At 42.3% G+C, this 21,448-nt stretch overlaps 1 protein-coding gene across 4 annotated transcripts; it reads right to left on the bottom strand.

The window, feature by feature from the left end:
* Nucleotides 1-76: 76 nt before the first annotated feature.
* Nucleotides 77-20,955, bottom strand: LOC103631942 (187-kDa microtubule-associated protein AIR9). Of its 4 annotated transcripts, none has more exons than XM_008653791.3 (38): nt 20,583-20,955; nt 19,115-19,874; nt 18,954-19,019; nt 18,665-18,730; nt 18,454-18,525; nt 18,310-18,375; nt 18,156-18,218; nt 17,993-18,058; nt 16,715-16,814; nt 14,840-14,941; nt 12,470-12,693; nt 11,263-11,377; nt 10,805-10,925; nt 10,445-10,620; nt 9,764-9,896; nt 9,000-9,100; nt 8,775-8,822; nt 8,479-8,663; nt 8,238-8,355; nt 7,664-7,791; nt 7,324-7,492; nt 6,130-6,248; nt 5,741-5,909; nt 5,532-5,616; nt 5,351-5,424; nt 5,118-5,237; nt 4,561-4,747; nt 4,354-4,475; nt 4,054-4,261; nt 3,452-3,525; nt 3,120-3,258; nt 2,864-3,045; nt 1,824-1,979; nt 1,516-1,647; nt 1,352-1,410; nt 1,030-1,062; nt 792-923; nt 77-662 (listed from the first exon to the last, which is right to left on the bottom strand). In XM_008653791.3, exons 2-38 carry the CDS (start codon nt 19,775-19,777, stop codon nt 486-488), a joined length of 4,950 nt encoding a protein of 1,649 aa, XP_008652013.1. In that variant the 5' UTR covers nt 19,778-19,874; nt 20,583-20,955; the 3' UTR covers nt 77-485. The 4 variants fall into 4 exon arrangements, with proteins under 4 accessions (XP_008652013.1, XP_020397040.1, XP_020397039.1 ...); XM_020541451.2 differs by having other exon boundaries at nt 20,414-20,921; XM_020541450.2 differs by having other exon boundaries at nt 20,628-20,921.
* Nucleotides 20,956-21,448: the final 493 nt, after the last annotated feature.

The following is a 21,448-nucleotide window of genomic DNA, read 5'->3' as shown; positions in this document are numbered from 1 at the left end:
TGCACCATAAAACAGCATGTGAATACGCCACCGTAGGATTCCAGTCGTACACAAGTGTGGACCAGGCATTCTGAACAGCACTCGCCCAATCACCCCAAGCTGTGTTGTCGGTACAAGTATATGCAAACCCAACGACCGAAAAAAGAAAGAACCAATACTTAGTATGAGAATGGCAGTCGAAAAAACCCAACCCAACCAGTGCATAATAAATACAGCACCAAGAAACACCACTCTCTTTCTCGCTCTAACCACCCTATGTACATTTCATGACGCACGACGGCACCAGTCAGAGCAACCAGCTGATGCTGCTCTGATTTGAGAGATGTGTCAGGGAAAAAATTGTAATCCAACACGCTCGGCCCGTCCCACACCCATACACACAAAAGGCTGGCATGTCACGAATCCTACTAAAACCACGCACTCTAACCAATCGGAACAAGGGGTACAGCTTCCCGTAATAGTTGGTTTTTACACTGTCAGGTCTATCATGACTCGATCCTGAGAAGTGTGTTGAGGGAGGTGCTGTTGAACTTCTGGGCGAGGCCTCTGATCGTGAGGATGATGCGGTCTCGCATGTGCCGTGTTTGCACCATTAAGTCAACTTCAGTATCACCGTCGACAACAATCTTGAAGCGGTGCTGGTCATTGCGATACAGCTCGACCTGCGAGGTTCAAGTTCCTTGTTATCGCCATATATCTACACTACACCCGATATCCGAGAACAGGTATGCAATAGCTTCGTAGTAGTGGCAGCAAATTCTATCTGCTGAATTTCAAGGAATAACACTCACATGGAACGGTGGAGCGTAGGTTCCTCGTACTTCAGTACTCGGGAATGATGTCTTAGATCCAGGCTTTACTACTTTTATCCTCTTTCGGTTGACTTCCAAAACCCTCCGCTCCAAATGGCCCATTACTTGTGCCTGTTGTATTTGTGACAAATAATTATTACTTCTCCATATATAATGAGGAGGAATTACTAGAGTCCAGGGTGAGCACGAATGCTGCAAGCCTGTGACATGGGGGTACCTTTTTGGGTGTTCGGTCCTTGTCACACAGAACCTGTTCAAGTGCAAAAACAAGGAATAAATCACGTTGAACTGAAGATAACTCATTAAAAGGAGCATTGCTGTGGAAGCAGCACAGAGTGGGTAGTATTAGGCTTCAAAATTCGTTGCTTTTAATTCAAAAGTATGTGGTATATTCATAGCAAACTAAGAAGCTCATTGTTTGCAACAGCAGAGCAAGTAGATAAAGACAAGATTCTTCAAACATTTCAATTAATTGAACATTAGATCACTATGATGGTTCTAAAAAATCATTGTAAATTAAAATATTAAATCCACGTCACCTCAAATTTGACTGAACCATCATCGAGCTTCTGTTTCACTTCCCTGTAAAGTTCAGGCTCTGCGTACAATGAAATCAGAAGCTGCTACTTAGTGATCAAACCAGATAACGTGAACAATAGATGAACATGAATAGGAAATGGTATGAGAGGTGATTTGACTGTACCAACTGCAATCTGTTCTGTTGAAACAGAAACAGGTTGTCCCTCAACTCCATCCTCTCTTACAGGTGTATAAATTGCAACAAGCCTATACCCTACATCATCAACATTAGCTTCATACGTTCTTCCAGTTTCGCCTGCACAAAATGTTGGTTCGGTTAAATGATGACATGACATTCAATGCATAGAAGATTAGGAGGGCACAAAAAAATTGGGTAAATGTTCATATACGTTTTTGTGAATAAAGTTCAACACTTCAATACAGTGAAAATTGTATACATATCACGTATTACAGTTTTAGAAACAAGCATACCAGGTATGGAGATAAGATCAGGGCTTCCAACCATCGATCTGAGCCATTGTATTTTACTCTTGCCTTCTTTGCCTCCGCTATAGGTACCCTGAACGGCATATAGGTCAGTGTGGAAACCTCTTCCTTCAATCTCCAGCTTTTCAATTTTAGGCCTTCCTGTTAAAACCAAATATCCAGTTATTTACGGGTATTGCAAACTTCAGAATTGTGACAAAATGTATAGTGACACAAACATCACTGCAATTTGACTTTCAAGTCAGCATTCAACGTTAAGACAAGAGTGTTTTCTTTAGTACACACAAGTTCGTACTAAAGATGACAGAAGCATAAAAATGCTGAACTAACAAAATCAAAGTGCAAGACCCAGAGAAACAAGAATTTCGATGAAGATGACAGCAGCAGTGCAGCACAAAGATGTTGGACTAACAAAAAGCCAATGCATCTGTTGTGGACACTCTATTTGGGCGCACCTACTGGAGCCGAAGTAAGGCAGAGAGGCCCAGGCCCAGGCGCCTATAGCAGATAACTCGCTTTAAGGGATAGAGCTTATCTCTTCAGTTAGTTAGCTAGTTTTATGGAGACTGTCTCTTCAGTTAGTTACCTAGTTTTATGGACTCTATTTGTTGTAGCAGATCAATCTACTAGTTTATTGCTAGTTTGTTAGACTGCCTGGCATCTATAAAGGCAGGGTAGGCATCAAGGTCTAGGCAGAGGAATTACCTAGCTCCTAGGAGTAGCCGGGTGATCACCTCCCCCTTTTGTAATCCTCTTCCAGTTTTACAATAAAAAAATCCCAGTTCCCCCAACACATCTCAAACCCCAACAGGTAGTCAAGGATGTAGTGATACCAGCCAATAGAACAGATATTGTGTGGAGTCAACCATTCCCCATTCTTATATAAAATACATAACCTATTGGTCTAGAAAACTGTAGCATGTAGCTCATTATTAAAAAAAATCAAAATACAAATAGTTTTTTGAACTATAAAATGCGAAGCTATTTTTGTATTTTGAAAGAGGCATAGGTGGAAGACAAAAGACCTGGCAAAATAGGAGCAGTCACAGCGGATACCAATTCACTAGATCGTCCAAATACATCAGTGACAAAGCATTCGCATTTCAGGCAACGACCAATATCCTCAAAGCGCACTTTGTATGAGCGAGAACACTGGGTTGCCAATGGTTCAAAAGACTGATCGCCTCCTGATTCATTGGAAATAAACCTTGAAGCAGAGATCCACAGTAAGTACATACACATTAAACAAAGTAAGAAAAAGAATATAGTCACTTTTCATACCATTGATATTTCATCTCTTTCTTATAATTTTTCCATATATGTTGTTGAATCTCACTGTACGGAATTTGTTCAGCAGCAGTCAGTGTTTCTCTTTCAACCTGATTCCCCTTGAAATTGAGTGTCTCGATTTTGAGTAGTTCTGAAAGAAAAGACATGTGGTTACACAAAATTGCAAAGATGTGGGAGATTCAATGGCCACAGAAAGTTGGGTTGGAGTATAGAGCCAGCACGGTGGGGTGGCAGGATGTGCTCGCTTAGTTTATGGTTAGGTATATTAATCTCATGGATTGTTGGGAAACATAAAGCAGCATCCAATCAGTTCAGAGACTTGCCTGGCAAAATTACATCAGATGGTTCAGAGAGTTTTTCTTCTCCACTTATCCCATCTGAACGAACAGGAGTATAACTGTCAATGACAAAATCACTTATCAAGCATCCAGTAAGAGTGTTCGGCTATTTTTCAACAAAACAATTCATCATATGATGACGAATTTCAAGTATATCTGTAGTATACAAATATATTCATTCTAGAACTAAGAAGAATGACTACTGAATGAAAAATGGGCTCTAGCTGAATTGGATAGATGATTTCAGACTGTGGTTAAAAAAACCCTCATCTATCCCACGCCAAAGCATAGATCTAAGACACAGTCCCGGTCGCGGCCGTTCTCACACGGGCTATGGTGCCGCTGTCACGCTGTGTATGGGTGGGGTATGGGTTCGGGGGTTTTCTCGATCTGTGTGAGAAGACCTTAATACAATGACCGAGGGCTCTTTTAACCCCAGCAGGTCGAGTTTTTTTTAGAATGACTACTGAAAGAACCAACACAGTTTTATCTAACTACTATGGAATAAAGCGGTGCAAGTGCAACTGACCATATAAAGAAGTTAGTAATAATACTATATAGCAACATAGACTAGTGACATATTTTACCCAAACAGTAGACGGCAGCTGTAATCAGCATCTGTCACTTCGTATGTGACTGAATCAGCACCATCTATGTGAAGCCTAGTTCCATCACTAGATTCCCTGTACCATCTATACAAGCTTAATCCCTCATATCCACCATAATAGATGCCTAGTCCACAATATACATCTGAACTTTTCTGCTCTAAGTGAACATCCGAAACAGATGGAAAAGCTGCAAGTGTTATGCAAGGGTAAGGATCTGGAGGCAGTGAATAAAACATACAGAAATGTCAGGTAGAAACTGGAAACATATCAAGGAGCAACCTGCCATGACCGGATCATCAGAGATAGCCATCAAAGGATCACCAACCTTTCCATCACGCCGTGTAGGAACCCAATAAAGAATCAGATAGGAACTAACATCATTCAATGAAGGCTTATATTTTCTGTTACAGGTTCCATATTTCAAAGGGTTAGTTACTTATATATTTCATCCAACACTAACAAATTAGATAAAGTAAAAGAACACACAAGGTTTCTCCAACAACTTCTGATGATTCAGCAACCAGATCAAATTCCAAGTTATCAAGTTTCTCTTTATTTCGAAACCATGTATATTTGCCAGTGCCTTCCTTGCCACCGAAATAGGTTTTGATGGGAGAAATTTCATTGTCCTCAAAACACTCAGGTAGAATAAGATTGACACCCTTGGGCTCCCCTGCATGAAAGAATGGGTCAACATATAGTTCAATGCATAGATTGGTATAATACTGTTTCATGTTACATTATGCGCATACTATGCTCAAAGCTATGTTTCTTTTATATTCTTATCATGTATGTAAGCAACACAGAATTGTATCAATGTATCACATAATATGATTAATTATGCTATCATCTTATAGTTATTTATTGAACAGAGTACAAGTTACAATTGTTATCCCATTATCTTATAGTTGTTTATTGAACAGTACAAGTTACAATTGGAATCCGCTCATCTTATAGTTGTTTATTGAATAGTACAAGTTACAACCATGACAAGGCTTCTCCAGCTAATGGAATCAATAGAAGTTTTGTGAAGAAGCACGGACCAGGTAAGATTGTATCAGAAGTAACACTCCTTGGTAACCCGTGCACTCCGTCTTCTCGTACAGGTGTATACATAAGTTCAATCCGGCAATCGATATCAGCTAGATCAAGGTCTAGACATTCTATTGCAGGAAATCAATAAACAGTTAGTTCTACAAAGAGAAAAGGACAACAAAATTGGAGCGGTGTGTGATAGGATAAGCATCAGCCCTACAAAGACACTATATATACTAACCATCAGCAGTCAACTTGTCCTTGTGCCCATCATCATGTAATCTGAACCATTCTTGGATGCAACTTCCCCGCAAACTAGAATGAGAACAAAAAAGAAATAAATAATAAATTAACAAGTACATAACAATAAAAAGGTGTTACATAAGATAGATAACATGGAACAGCAGTAGTGAGTATCGCACCCTCCTGTATACACAGCATGAAAGGTCAAACGGCCACCTTCAACCATAGAGCCAGCTAGTTCAAGAGATTGACATGTTGGTGGCCCTGTAATAAGTAAATTACAGAAAGACGTTGGTTTGTTTACCCAGTGTAATCATCAAGTTGAAATAAATGCCCACACACGAATATGGTTGTTTTCCATAGAAATAACAGTTGTCAGACTATCTACCTGGTATAATAGGACCAATCGCTTCAGTCGACACTAAAGAACCATCAACTCCATCATTTCTAACAGGCTTGCACAAGACAGATATGTAGAAGCCAATGTCATTGCATTTCAAGGTGTATGATGAACTTGTTGCTCCTTCAATTTCTTTCTCGGTTCCATCAGAATTTGTCTACAGCAACAAATCTTTCAGTCCAAAGTAACCTAAGAGTTGAAACCCAGCAAGAATTTATATGGATAATGTAATTGCCTATGAACAGTCAACCACAAGAACTTAAATGAAGGACATAATTGCCTAAGTGATCAAGGTATAGTCTGGTTATTAGTGCTTCCTAGTCGTCACCACACAGGCACGCACAAAGGAAAAGTAGTACTTAATAACAACAGCCTACCAGTATCCAGCGGAACATTGTGTCCCCTTCTTCTCCTCCCCAATACCTTTTACTGGCAAACATAGTTGTTCCTTCAATTGCATCACCAGTTACTTCAAGAGAAAGTAATGTCGGCATCCCTGACAGCAGTGCAACAGATTCGAAAATTAAGTGTTATGTATGAAAATATTACAATCATAGGTGTCTAGAACACATCATAACTGCAACCAAGGAAACACTATGAATTCATATGTAAAACTCAGCCAGCAGGAGAAAGACCGCCCCACGGTGTTGTTTACAAGAAACCTCAATCTTCAACAAACCCCAAGGAACCCCCATGGTGTTGTTTACAAGAAGAAACCTCAATCTTCAACAGACCCTGACAGTGCAAACTTTATAGTGACGCACCATAACCTAGGCAAGCAGACACAGCCACGTGGTTTGGCAAGCTGTCACTACCCCCAGCCCCCAGGTAGAACCACACTTGCCCACACAGGTAGGCGCCCTACCACTATTTATGGGTTCCTGGCAAATGAGGTTTTTTAACTAGCCTTGAAAATTCCTTGAACGCACACGAAAAAGAGAAGGAAACAACAAAGAACTCAGGGCCTGTTTGGGAACATAGTATTTCCTTAGTCCCAAGACAATGCCATGGTCTTTGAGCATAGCATGGTATTTTAGACAAAGGTGTTTGGGAGCACATGTAAAACTCTGTATTTTAAATCATGGTTTTATCAATACCATGGTATTTTTGGGGTAAAAAAACTTTAGTCTAGAGCAAAGTTTTTTGTTTGCACGCACCTGCAGTCTTCTCTTCTACACTACAACTGAAATATTGTGTCTCCAAATAGGTATCAGATTGGACTGATGTAAAATATACCATGGCTATGTCAATGGCATACAATAAATTGTGGCATTATAAAACTGTGGTTTTGAGGAAGAGTTCCCAAACAGGCCCTCAGGAGTGTGCTACAATTGTTGTACTTCTTTTCTGTTTCACATCTTTGTAGTTCGTCACATATTATGTGTGATATCCATAATGCAAAAGTATGTGTGATATCCATATTTCCATACATAATCCAGGCTCATGCATCACTTAATTTCCAAACATGTTTTTTTGTCATCCATACAAGCACACAAAGAGGAGTGTCTCTTTTGTGACAGAATAATATCTTCAGTGTCGTAATTTTTTCAAGAAAACGAAAACAGAAGCACCTGGAGTAACTCTGTCCTTTCCTATGAATGATCTTGCCTCACCAACAATATCATCATCTCTGACAGGGGTGCATTTGAAAGAAACAAACTTTCCAACAGCTTCCTTTGTAACACAGTATTGTAGCAAACCGGTTGCCTCTGAAAGTGGAGTGCCTTCGTCATCTTCAGCCTGTCAAACAATATATACCAGTGAAGTGGCTAAGAAACAAGAAATGCCTGATCAGAGCAATGGCAACCAGTATATCTGCAACTGTTATGTATCTTTAGAAGCATCATACACAATCAGTGATTATTTTTAAGTATCAGCAGGAATTGACAACCAAGAAAATACAATACATACCTCATGAAGGTGCCAGCTGTATAAACTATTTCCTTCATGTCCTCCGATATACCCATATGATGCTGTTAATATCTGACCCTCAGAGAATTCACCAGTGACTGTTAAGAAGTTCAGGCTGGGTGGTAGTGCTGCAACAAGAAAGGTAAGAATGCTGTTTAAAGATATAAACGACAAAAGGACTTGCAAAATCACAAGTTTGTGCTTCGCTAAATGATGGTTAACAGCTAAAAACAAAAGGACTATGCATCACTTCTGCAGAAAGGGAATTGCTTATTATTTGGTTCAGCCCAACAGGCCTAGTTGGTCCACCTGACTGCCCATAACATCTTCAAAGAATTTCACTCAAATCAGATTGCAAAACATGAACCATAAAACTCTTTATTTCAGGTCCAATGGTTTTCGATAATAACCAAGGCAAAATTACTGGCACCAATAATAGGTGAGATTCATGGAAATAATCAGGATAGTTGAGTGTGGGCAGAGAGTGGACTAGTGGGCTGAAACTAAGAATGGCCATGACATACGAAGATTACAAACACAACTGCCAGAATGGACACTTGAGAGAAGCACTTACTTTCCACAAGGCCATCTGATGTAGCATAGGCTGGTTCACCGACTTCACCATCAGGTGCCACAGGTGTAAACTTTGCAACGATATAATATCCAACAGCACCAAGAGGAATGCGGAATGTCTAGTGAGAAATTAAAAGGTTGCAATTTAGTTTTATCACGTTAACCAAATATACAACAAATAAAAATGGCTTAAGCTTTGAGCAGTGCATCAATGATAGTAATAGAGAGTAAATTGGCATAACCTTAGAAACTCGTGACGGAGTAAGGGCTTCAAGCTCATGTTCATTCTTAAATTCAGAGGAAGATGCCTTGTACCATTGAACCCTGCTGGACCCTTCAGTTCCACCTGTAACAGTAGCACTGGCAGATATCTTGCTTCCTTCCATAGATTCCCCAACAATCTTTAGATTGAATACTTTTGGAGGGGCTGGCCAAACAAGAAGGTAAAACAAAGTAATCACACCTGATCAGTCATATCCAAAGCGAAATAAAAATAGACTTTTATGACATAATTGGCACAAATGTCAGACATAAGTACCTTTCTTAACTACATCTGTTATCGCACAAGCAGATTCACCCTCCTGACCTGTTGAAGTCATCAGTGTTTGTTAGCGCAAAATAATATTTTTTTTTGTAAACAAGCAGTAGAGATGTCATTGTTAATGTCTGACTGTTTATCAGACATTCAGACCTTCAAGGTTAACAGGGATATATACAAATTTATGTCATTGTTAATGTCTGACTGTTTATCAGACATTCAGACCTTCAAGGTTAACAGGGATATATACAAATTTGAGGTGTCTCCCCACGTCCTCCTTGGTTAGTGTATACTCCATGCTGTCTGATAGCACAAGAAGAAATTCACTGCATATAAACAAATAATTAACCATTAAAACAGAATGTGTCTTCATTCATGAAGGTATATGGATTACTTTGGATTTTGCACTTGTGTTCATCCAGTTTACGATCATGTTCTAGCACATGGCATATTTTTGTTACACCTCGCCCCAGGATTTTCAGTTTACGAGCTGCAATATTTTGTTCAACAATATAACAGAGAAAAGGTTGGCTCAGTTGCTCTTAGTTGTTAATTTGCAATTACTCAACCATTAGAGGGCAGATCTAGTGCCAGAGATTCCTACATGAGTGGGGTCTGGGGAAGGGATAAACCGAGGCAGGCCTTCCCCAACAAATGCTGAGAGGTTGCTTCGAACCCGCGACCTGGTGACTCAGTGAGACAACTCTCACAACTGCACCAGGCATGCCCTTCTATTCAACCATTATAGACTTTCAGGAATTGTGTTCATGGAAATGTGTGATTGATGGCACGCAACAGATTATCCTTATATATCATAATGTCAATGATTTTAAGAATTTTCTGTTGATGAAAATTATAGGCACCACACCACAAGTTTTTCCTGTTTTTTTTTCTAAAACGCATAGGAGAACTGTGCATCAATTATATTAAGAAGATAGAACAGCTTTTCCTGTATTCAATCTTAAGGGATGGCAAGTAATGGTGCATACCCATTTTCCTTCTCTCTAAACCACCGGATTTTACTTAGTCCCTCTCTGCCACCGAAGTATTTTCCTTTCCCTACGATAATGTTATCTTCAACAATATCTCCCAGAACATGCACATTGCTGACTGATGGTGTTGCTGAAACAATGTGGCAAACAGTTATAAGCATCAGAGTGGAGATAAATGGTTGTCAGCTCACTACAGGCTTATGAACAGCATTGTTTTAACTTGCAAATTGAGGCTGACATGACTACTCAAATAAACAAAAATACTTATAATATTGAAACAAGGAAACAGTTCTATGAAGAAATGAAGATTTAACATCTATAACCAGATGAACCATCATCACCTACTTCTGCCAAAGATGTATATACACCACCAAAGCTATACATACAATTCTATGTATGTTCTTGAAAACATACACTCTAGAGACCTTTCTAAGAAAAAGGATAACTAAATTCTTCTGTAAACAGGAATTCAAGCAGATGTCACGTTAAAGAATTTAAGCAAACCATTACTTCAGTTTCAGCCCTAAGTTAAAATGCATTTCTGCCCTTTACAAACATGATAGAAGAGACAGGAGAGGCTTTCAACCAAACCATACATGTAGCATATATTCTACAAAAGTAAAAGATTACAAGAATACTGTTGAAACATAGGATTAATGCAGGGACAGAGTTCTATACCAGCCTTCACAAAATCTGTCATTGTACATTGCGGCTCTCCCTTGACACCCTCGTCTGTAACAGGGGTGTACATAAATACCAAACTTGAATTGATATCATTGACTGTCAACTGATATTCCATCCCCTCAGCTCCATCAATTACTACAGCATTGCCGTTCCACCTCCGCCTTAACCAACTAGACTCAAAAGAGGGTTAGCCAAATCAGTAACATTATATATATATATATATATATATATATATATATATATATATATATATATATATATATATATATATATATATATAAACTTTTTAGAATTGAATGCATTTAGAATGTTCATTCGCGAAGATAGATGCAGAAGTAAATAGGGTAAGCAAACCTTGCAACGCCTTTCCCAGGTGTTCCACCACACCAGGCAATTTCAGGAACTCCACTGAGTATGTTTCCTTCCACTACTTCACCACTGACTGCCAGATTGATGACCTTTGGACATCCAGTACCTTGTAAAAAAAACTAATTGAGGAAAGGAACATATAGCCCCACTTCACTGTTTTGATTTCAAGTGAAACGGTGCATCGATTATACTAGGTAATCTCGCTAGCAGCAGGACAGTAAACCAGTTATCACCCAAAATAATGTTAAAACACCTCCCTAACAAGAACAAAAAATGTTGCGCAACTGCAGATGAACTTTCTGAGCACTTTAACTGAAAGGGGTTCATAAATTTAAAGCATGTATATGATACGACTACCTACAATTCCAAATGCAAACTTGACCTTAGAAACATGACAATCTGCCTTAACAAACATTATTTAATAAGATGAGCCTTTAAAGTACCTGGAGAAACAGGTAAAGATACAGCAAAAACGGGCGAAAATTCTGCACCATTTACTATTGGAGTGCATTCAACTTTCAAACATCTTCCAACATCCTCACGTTTTGGCCAGTACACCTTATGTTTAAAACAGGAAAGGTTTAGAGTTTCCAAAAAGGTTGCATAACAGCAAAATGGTGTGACAATGATGACACTCAAATTTGAGCAGCATAAAAAGTACAAGTGTTTATATATATGATAACTGATAAGATCAAAAAATGTCAATTACACAAGAAAAAATGTATATTGGATGCTGGTAATTTTGTAAACCATTATAGGGGCCTCGATTTCATGTCATGGGATTTGTGTTTTGAATCCCATGTCCGATTGACATATAAACATACAATAGCAATTATTAATCAGTACAGCTATGCGCTTTTGGTGAACAAGGAACAAGCAACAAAATGGCCTTTTTACTGAGATCAATTGTCCTCAATTATCTTAGCAAAAAAGGGCCTTAACTCTCTCATCATTCTAGGAGCTTGGACTTTATGGAATCATCGAAATAAATGCATTTTTGATGGCTGCAACCCAAGTATGTCTTCAAGCCTCAGAGCTGCTGATGAGGAAAGAAGAAGATGGGAAGTGGCTGGTGCAAAAGGCCTCACACATCTGGCTGCACCCTTGGTAGAGCCTTAGGAAGATTTGAGTAGTATGATTTTTTGATCCCCTTATGGATCTTTATTTATATGCCTGTTTCTGGCCTCCGTAAGGAGGACTGTAAAACCTTTTCCTTTTTGTTTTTGTTTTTTGTTTTTGTTTGTTTTTTCTATTCCTCTGCTTAATATATAATGGGGCGCAGTTCTCCTGCGCGTTCGAGAAAAAACTGAGATCAATTGTCCTCAATTATCTTAGCAAATACTTGCAGTACAAAGATTATTTTGTCATTTCAACCTCATTCAATCAATACTGACCAAAATAGAGAAAGCAGAATGATAAATAAAACTATACAGCAAATATAAAATGTTGAAGTATTCAGTTGCATGCACTAGGAGTGTTGAGTATAAGTGAAGTGCCCGCCTTTCCCTAACAGCTCAAGTTTTTTGGTTGAATCAGTTAGTGCATGTAACTCAGTATAAGTTCCTTAGAGACAAATTAGAGGATACATGGATGAGTCATGAGTGTACAAAAGTCTAAGGCGTGTTTTTTTGCCTTAAATGAGTAATATACCTCGCTCGATGCACCAGGGATAGCAACAAAATCTGTTGGTGTTTTGCCACCCAGAAACCATTGGTATTTGAGGACTAGCTCACCCTCACCACCAAGATTTGTGAATCTAAAATGGCAATGGCATGGATCCTCTTCAAACGGATGGTCAACATAAGCTTTATTCACCATGTAACCTTGAGGCAGCTTATTATTCCATTGCTCAAGTAGGAAAGAAAATGTTGAATCTGTCCAGACAACATAATCTCATGCTTAGAGCTCTCAAAGACAAATAGAAATAAGGTAGAAATAGATTTACAACTTCACTCCATGCAATGGCTTCAAGCTTTGGAATGCAACAAATGAGAAAAAAAAAACGAAGGAAAAAAAAACCACCAGTAAATTTTAAAGAAAAAACAGCATACATGCCTGATAACCTCTGTGTGGACATGTAGTTCTTATATGTATCATTTATGCATTGAGAAGAAATAATAGAGATAGCACAAAATAATGGATTAATTGATTGGAGAGACCTATGTACACACACACACACACACACAGACAGAGAGAGAGAGAGAGATCATGGCTTATGGAAACAGAACCAAATGAGATCCCACTGTATCTCTATAACCATATACAATGTTCTCAAGTTTGGATGACTAGGAAATCAAGTTATCACCAAGCAACACAAAATAGTTTGAAGTGGACTTAAGGATGTCAGGACAGCCAGCCCCAATCAGCGTGTGAGTAGGCCACAAGGTTAGACTGACTAGAAGAATGTATGTGAGGACCCAAGTCCAAAGTGTCACAGACATAACATGGAATAGAGTCCCTCAAGATGAGGCTCTCTTGGGTCATGCATATGAAGACACACCTGTTAGAGCACCAAAGAGGCTGTGAAAATCTGTAGGATTGGAGATAGGATATCCATCAACAAACAACTTCAATTGAGGTCAATGGTATTAGAGCACGGCTTACAGCCAGCCATTCTAGCACGGCACAGAATATCCAACATATACAGACCATAAGCAGTGTGCTGAACATGCATACCCAGAAAATGATGAAGTCTGCCTACATCCTTCTTAGAAAACTCACATTGAATTGCTCCATAGATGTGACTACAGATTGGCGTGGAGAAAGCAGTCAACACGATGTCATCCACATAGAGCATGAGGTAAGCAATACCATGACCACGAGGAAACACAAACAATGAAGTATTTGTCCTAGCCTCCACAAACCAAAGTCATAGACTCATAGTCACAAGAAACGGGTACAGTGGTAGCGACCCTCGACCCGAGAACGTCGTCCCCGACCAGGGTACGCGGGGTCAATTTCATTACCACCATGTAAAAATCTCTCATAGGTAGCGTACTATGTTCCTGAGTTCCTCGACCCTATCGATGGGAACTTTGTGACTACTACCAAAGCTAAAGAAGAGAAAGGGCGAAGCGACTGTACTAGGAGGCGCAGGGGCTGTGGGCGAGTGTCGCTGGGGTTGGCGTAAAATGTCGAGGTGACATCGAGGACAAGAAGCACGAGCACACTAATGTTCTGCACGACAACAGATTTGGTGTGGAGTGGTGACCTCATGACAAAGAAGGGAATCGCGGATGTGTGACGCATCGGTGACGAAGGCATCGTCCTTGAGGTCGTCCCCATCAAGGTTGGCATCATCCAGAGGCATCTTAGTCGCAACACGCGCAAGAGTGGCACGGTCGAGGGCGGCGCGTATGCATGCATCCACTGCATCACGCCCAACCTGGGCGAGGGCGGCTTCACACTCAGCCTCAGCAGCGCGGGCAAGGGCAGCGTCACGGGCGGCCTAGGCCATTCGTTTGTGTTCCTCCTTGGCAAGGCAAGCAACATCAGTCTATTGGAGAGCGGCAGCGGTGACGGCCAAATCGACAGTGATCGTGCAAGTGGCTGTGCTAGAAGCAGCGGCACCATGAGATGACGCAGTATGGTCGCCAGCCATAGCAACTGATGTGGCAGATGACGCGCACATAGGAAGCGGCGGCGGAGGCGAGAAGAGGAAGGCTAAACCTAGGCGAATGATAGCACGAAAGCAATAGAGATATCGCAGAATAATGGATTGAATGATGATTGGAGAGACCTATGTACATATATATATAGAGAGAGAGAGAGGAGAGATATCGTGACTTACGAAAACAGAACCAAACAAAATATCCATGTATTTTTCTAACCATATACAAGGATCGGCCTGCTATAACTGGCACATATCCATATACACACACCCTATATGGCAATCTAATACTCAGAATGAATACGGCTCTAACCAAACAATAGTTTTGAAGAAATAAGTAGAAAAATCATTCTTGATGATGATAAAAAGAAAAGGTCAGCAAATAGTCTTCATCTCCAATAAAACCATACCAGCAGCAAGTTCAGGGGAGCAAAATTCCCAACCATCCCGAATGCAAATAGCTGTATGAGCAGGATATTGCTTAGCTACCTCAGCCTCGTTGGGGTTCAGATCTGCATTGGATACAAAGTTCAGAAATATGAAAGGTATCAAAGTGATCAAAACATAATGTACCAGTCGCACCAAACAATTTATAATGTATTTGGTTTCGTGCTTCGCCTCATGCAGCATGGCCTGGTTCCGTGGCGAGACGGATAGGTTCGTCCGGCGTTTTCTTGCAGAATGAGTTGGCTCGTATATTGGCTTATAGGTTCGTCCGGCGTTTTCTTGCAGAATGAGTTGGCTCGTATATTGGCTTGCGACTGTTACTGTGCGGGATGAGTCAATGTGGCATAATCTCATTAGGTGACTCAAACCAAACAGCTCTATAGGTTCTCGGACATAGGTTCGGATGACTCCAGTGCCCACCCATGCCGCAAACCAAACAGGCTGGTAGTGTATCAGAACATGTAGTATAATAGAAACTTTGCAGATATTTGGAGCTTTAAGGGTAGACATTAGGACATTACTGATGTTCATGCTCAAATATGTGGTATCACAGCAATTTTCCAGATAGTTAGAGCTTTGGAGTAGACATCACTGATGCTCGTAATCATGTATATATATTGCAGATAACCATTAAAATTGAGCTCCCTAATTTCACAGTTTTTTTAAACAGAAATCATGATAATGATGTGTGACCTTTCTTATGCAAACATTAAGGTGTATTTAAAATACATAAAAGGTATAATATCTGGAAAATATAAAATAATGAAATATCTCAATGAACATCCTGTTATCCCCATTAGCACTAATCTGACTAGGTTATATGCCAATTGAGGCCCTGTTTGTTTTGGATTATAATATGCTCAGAGTGGATCGCCGGGCTGCGCGCGAGGGATTGCGCGTTGGCGCTGGCGGGTCGGTTGTACGCGCGCTGGTTGAGGTGTGGTGGTGAGCGACGACGTAGATGTGGCGGACACACGGTGGAGATGTGGTGGCAGCTGCGTGTTGCGGGCGAACAGCGCAGGAACAGACACGGTGAAAGGGCGATGGGAAAAAATTGGCTCCGAATACCAGGTGTTATGGTCGCTAGATCGGTGAGGGATTGGATAGGGGTATCGATGGGCAGGAACGTCGGCCAAGGGCCTCTGCCCACGGCCGAGCAAGAGGAGGGTTTCTCCCCTCTAATTCTTGCCTACTTTATTTCTCATCCATTGATTACATAAATAGGTCAGCTGGCCGTCCCTATCTAGCTAGAGATCTTTGTCTCCTAAAAACTCTCCTAAAAACTCTCAACAACTACTAACTGATAACCTTCCTAGATAATCTCAACTAATCTCCTAAATAATCTCAACTAATCTTTTAATCTTATTTCTAACTATCCTTATCTAATCCCCCTTGGAGGGCCCCTGGCTGCTGCTGCCGCAGCCCCTTCGTGGGCCCCCTTAGGCCCTGACAGTTGACTGGTTGCCTGTTAAATACATCACGTGTGCGTCTATACCACTGTAATTAAGATCATTGAGTACTTTATCGTTTCAAAATATTGGATATAAAAGTCTAACTTCATAGATACTTTTTGACAAATAAGATGTATGAACTGCACAAAATATTCGAATAAACAAACAAGGGCATTGTTGTCTTGTGAATAATCTGCATTTGTATAATCTAGACCACCAAACAACTACATACAGATTATATAATCTATAAGCTAAAACAAACAAGGCCTGATTCTAATTCTATCCATAATAAGCCCAAAATTTTTAAGGCATTCACATGAATATTTCGGATTACAAATTCAGCCAATCAAGCAAAGTGAATAGTAGTGGAAAGATGTTCAGGCATACCTCGGTCATTGAACTTCTTCAAAGTAGGACCTATAAGTAGGATAGAAGCAGCTTCCAAGTGTGGCATCTCAAGTAGTGGATTCTCCTCAACACGCAAATGCTGTGGTCAGTTCAATATCCAGGGTGAGATACTTTTCCAGGCTATCAAGTTATATCAGTATTATTGATAAAATCGCATGATTCTTCTACAAGAACTTGACATTTTAATTATTTGAACCCCATAACAGACTGGTAGCATGTATTCATAAACAGTTGGAATTGTCCCTTTAATGCATACAAGTCGTCCATAACATCGTACTAGTTCAAAAGTAACAGAATTAGTTTTCATTATAATTAGTGGGCAACCCAATCACAACAGGAATCAGGGAAATCCTCATCGACCAAATTAACTCTGGTCGGCTTTTGGACAAGCCGACGGGAGTTAGGTAATTCACTGCGGCCAGGCTGTCAACCGACAGGAATTAATTAATTCCCGTAGGCTGGAGGTACAGGGATTGTGAGTGCCTTCTCTAATGAAGATTGGGCAGGTAACTTAGATGATAGACTCTAAATAGGAGGCTTTGCAGTATATCTTGGCAGAAATCTAGTATCTTGGAGTGCTCGAAAGAGCCCACAGTCTCCAGATGAAGCATTGAAGTTGAATATAAAGCCATAGCTAATGCCATGGTAAAGTTGATGTGAGTATAGTCACTTTCACAGAACTAAAGGTTCCTTATCCTCCTGTTGCAAGGATCTGATGTGATGACATTGGAGCCACCTATCTTACAGCAAATCCAAAGTTCCATGGCCATATGAAACATGATGAGATTTATTTCCATTTAGTGAGACATAGTAGCTAAGAAATTTTGGAGGTCAGAATTATATCTATAAAAGACCAAGTTATAGATGGCTTTACTAAGGCACTGACTATTGAAAAGTTGGTTTTCATTCTTAACATGTGCAAGTTATGTTTGAGGGGTGATGTTAGAATATGCTATCCATAGGCAACAACAACCTTAGTTGTCCAAGATCCTCTTAGGCTAGATTAGAAACCGAATCTGGTTAGAGGTAAAGATAAAACTAAACAGGACGGCATGCGTCCAGTTTAATTAGAGACGGACACTTAGACTCAGTTGGGATGCTGTAACCGAATACGGTTTCTCTTGTAATAGGCAGCTCCTGCCTGTACAAATATACAACCCCATTGATCCTAGAGATTGAGGCAAGCAATTTAATATCTCGGTACCATGTTTCTTTCAAAGAGTTCAAGACTACAAAGACTCAAAGGAGAAAACAAACCTCTAGAGAAGGAAAATGTGGAAATCCCTTCAAAGTTGATATTTTGTTTCTGCTAGCTGCTAACACCTATACAAAAAGACTCAAAAGATGTAAGGCCAGCATTGAAGATTTGAATATGTTAAAGGTGGAGAGAAAGATAAAAAAAATAGAACAGTGTACTCACTTGAAGTCGAGGCTGTCGAGCCATACAAACTGACTTTAGCCTGTTTTGAGCAATAGAAAGGAACTGGTGCAACAAGAATGGCAAGTGGAAGATGTTAATCTATGTCAAAATAAGTAAATTAACTGCTAAGATCAAGTCAGTGATAGCAGAATACCTCCAAGTTAGGAAGTTCAGGAAGGCTAGCAAGTGAAGTTATTTGATTTCCAGCAAGATACAGTTGCTACATGGTATGGTGCACAAAAATAAGTGCATGTGAGCCTTCTATAATCTCGATTAATATGATGGGGATAGCGCAAACCTGGAGGACAACACAGTTCCCAAGAGGCTCAAACCCAGGGAGCTTAAAATCATTAAAACTCAAATCAAGAACCTGCAAACATTACCACAAACATAAGCTATAGTAGTGTAGAATACTAGAATAAACAAGCAATTTGACCAGACATGGTGTGGGAAAAAACAGAAAGATAGGCCCACAATAAATAAATAAGATAAGACAACACAAGGCATACCTTTACCCCCTTGAGAATCTCAATGCCCTCCAAACTTGATAAAAGGTTGTCCCTCAGATACACAAACTAGAAATAAAATGCTAGTCAGTAGACATTCCAGGTTATTGCACATTGGCAACTTATGCAGGTTCTGGTTCTCTACTTCATGGCTTCATGCATAGGACTTCCTAGGCTTTGCGACTTTGCAAGGTAAAATCAGCAGCCATGTGTTGTTCAGTTATAACCAAAGACCACAAAGCAGAAAGAACTAGGAAACATAAGAGAGGAAAGGAGGGTGGATAAAGATTACCTCAAGAGCATGTGATAACCTCAGCTGCTTGAGACTACGAACTCGATGACCTCTTGAATCCAGCCTCTGCAGTACAGAAAAAAAGGTGTTGAGCAGATAAAACCCACCAAATCATGTTGTTACCTGGAATGTTAAAAGAAATGAAAACGAATCGCACTAACCACTTCATCGCTAGCCTTCAAATCCACCTGTGGCAGCATCATGAATCTCGAATCACGGCTATCTGCGGTTGAGCTCTTCCGCCGATTAGACGCAGCAGATGATGCTTGAGTACCCAGTTTCCTTGCTGCATTGCTTGTGACGGAACGTGGCGATGGCACAGAAGCATTGGAGGACACTCTCCTGGTGCTGCCACTGCTGCCATTGGAGCTCTCTGTCTTTGACTGGACCTTCTTCAGTGTTGAAGTTGGGGATGCCTTAACAGCAGGCTTCCTGGCCAAATCGGCACCTGTCCTCTCGACCAAGGATGTTTTCTTCTCCACTGCTGGTTTTGAGCCAGCAGCGGGAGCTGACACCAGTTTAGTCTTCCTCGCGCCATCCGACAGCGTAGGACTAGACTTCTTAGCAGCAGCTGAGCTCCCATTGTCCTGTTGCTTCCCAGCAGTCCCCGTGCTGCTTCTTCTCGTCGCCGAACTGGCGTTCAGCGACGAGGTAGACTTCATCAAGGAAGACCGGGGCACACCCACCTCCGCCGGAGCCGAACCATCAGCTCGCTTTTTAATGGACGAAGCAGTCCCCAAGGCGAACCTGCCCGTGGGCGCCACTGGCCGTGGCTTCGCCGGTTTAGCCTCCGCCGGCTTCAAGGCCTCTGATGGAGTTTCCATTCCCCTCCAGCAACAATATGAACCTCAAGATATTCGCTCAAATCCGTCCTGGTCAAGCCCGGAGTCTCTCGGTCATAGAAGCATGGGCGTTGGTGACCTGATTGCGAGGAAAGGTAAGAAAAAAAATAGTTAGAACACCTGAGTTAGTGGCCTAGAGGTGAAGTAGTATTGGACAGGCACTCATCAATCATGAATCATGCAACAACCGCACGGCACGGCTTCCAGCAATGAGGCGCTTGTCTCTAGCATGTACTAACCGCCAGCAAAAGTGTCAACGCTTATCACGGGGTTGGAACTGGAACGAATGATGGGGGGCCGGCCGTGCAAGCACGATGGTACCAGGGCCCGTTAAGCCCCCGTACAAAAAAGATAAAAGGCCGCACAAAACCTAGTTCAGTACATGAAGCTAAGACAGCTGAGCAGTGGGCGGCAGTTTTGGTCGGAATTCAAAACGGAACTGCACACTGGTGACTGGAGCCCCAACTCCAGCCAAGCGAACTCGATGGGACTGGGAGGGGGGGGGGGGGGGGGGGGGGGGGGACTGGGGGGGAGCTCAAATCAGGCCCGGAGAAAATATGATATGCTTTGCGGCGATTCTAAACCCGATCTCCCACCCCGGCCGGCTGCATAACAAACCTGGGGCATTTCGCCGCGACTGTGGAACCGGAGAAACTCCGCCAGAACCCACGCCGCAACCTCGCCGAGCAACAGTGGCTCAGGGGGGGGGGGGGGGGGGGGAACGCGGCTCCGAGCCCACCCGAAACGAAACAAATAGAAACGCCGGGATTCGGAGAAGAGAACCCACCACCAGTGAGTTTAACCGCGCGGCGAGCACGTGGGGGTGGCTCACCTCCCCGGTGCCGGCCGGCGAGCGGATCCCACCAGCCTCGGTACGGCCGGACGGGTTAGGCTAGCCGACCTCGACCCGCGCCTCCTCTTCCGCCCCGCGAGCACCCAATGCGGTCACCGAGGTGAGAGGGAAGGGAAGCTGCAGTGTGGGGAGCCGAACAGGCAGGAGAGGAGAGAAGGGGAAGGGAAACGCACGGGGGGGAGAGAGAGAGAGAGAGAAGAGCCGGAGAAGTATCCGAAGAGAGCCGAAGTACCCCGCCCACAAGGCCAGTGGACAGTGGGGCAGGGCCGCCGCAGGGGCCAAGGGCGTGGGAACGTTGTTATTTTTCGTGCGCTTCAGGGGGCTGCCCGCATAAACGCGAAAACGCCCGCTGTGAGGTGTCCCCTCCCCCGCCCCGCCTTTCGCGGTTTGATTTGTTGGGCCCGGGCTTTTGGGGCGCACGGCGGTTGCCCCTGTCCGCCGCTCCGTGCTTCACTCCACGGTCGTAGGCAAAGAAGCTACAGGCACAGTGATCACAAACGATCAGGGTAGCGACTGTGCAAGGTGCTAGCAAACACGCTGCCGGCGTCGTGTCTGTGGTGTTGTCCCCGCTGGCGCCAGCCAGAGCTGGCCAACGCCAGCCGTCGCCGGCCGGCCGGCCGCTCGTTTCCGGCACTGCGCTGCGCTGCGCTGCGCTACTGACCTGCTCTGCTCGCTGGTTTTTTTTGGCCCATCGCCAGCAAGCACGACCGCCGTGTCAGCCCCGCCGCCCGGGGGGGTGCTGGTGTCCCACCTGGCAGCCAAACGCACGAAGGATCTGTGCTGCTCCACACATGGCGTGA

Source organism: Zea mays, chromosome 7 (assembly GCF_902167145.1).
Source record: "Zea mays cultivar B73 chromosome 7, Zm-B73-REFERENCE-NAM-5.0, whole genome shotgun sequence".
Lineage (NCBI taxonomy): Eukaryota > Viridiplantae > Streptophyta > Magnoliopsida > Poales > Poaceae > Zea > Zea mays.
This window is presented reverse-complemented; position numbering and strand designations above follow the sequence as displayed.

Bases quoted from the DNA above. Each gene is read 5' to 3' on its own strand.
- LOC103631942 (XM_008653791.3), bottom strand. From the start codon at position 19,777: ATGGAAACTCCATCAGAGGCCTTGAAGCCGGCGGAGGCTAAACCGGCG. The intron at 5,617-5,740 runs GTAGATAGTCTG...TACTTATTACAG, and splicing joins GATTGGTCCTATTATACCAG to GGCCACCAACATGTCAATCT. The intron at 5,425-5,531 runs GTGCGATACTCA...TTCTCATTCTAG, and splicing joins CATGCTGTGTATACAGGAGG to TTTGCGGGGAAGTTGCATCC.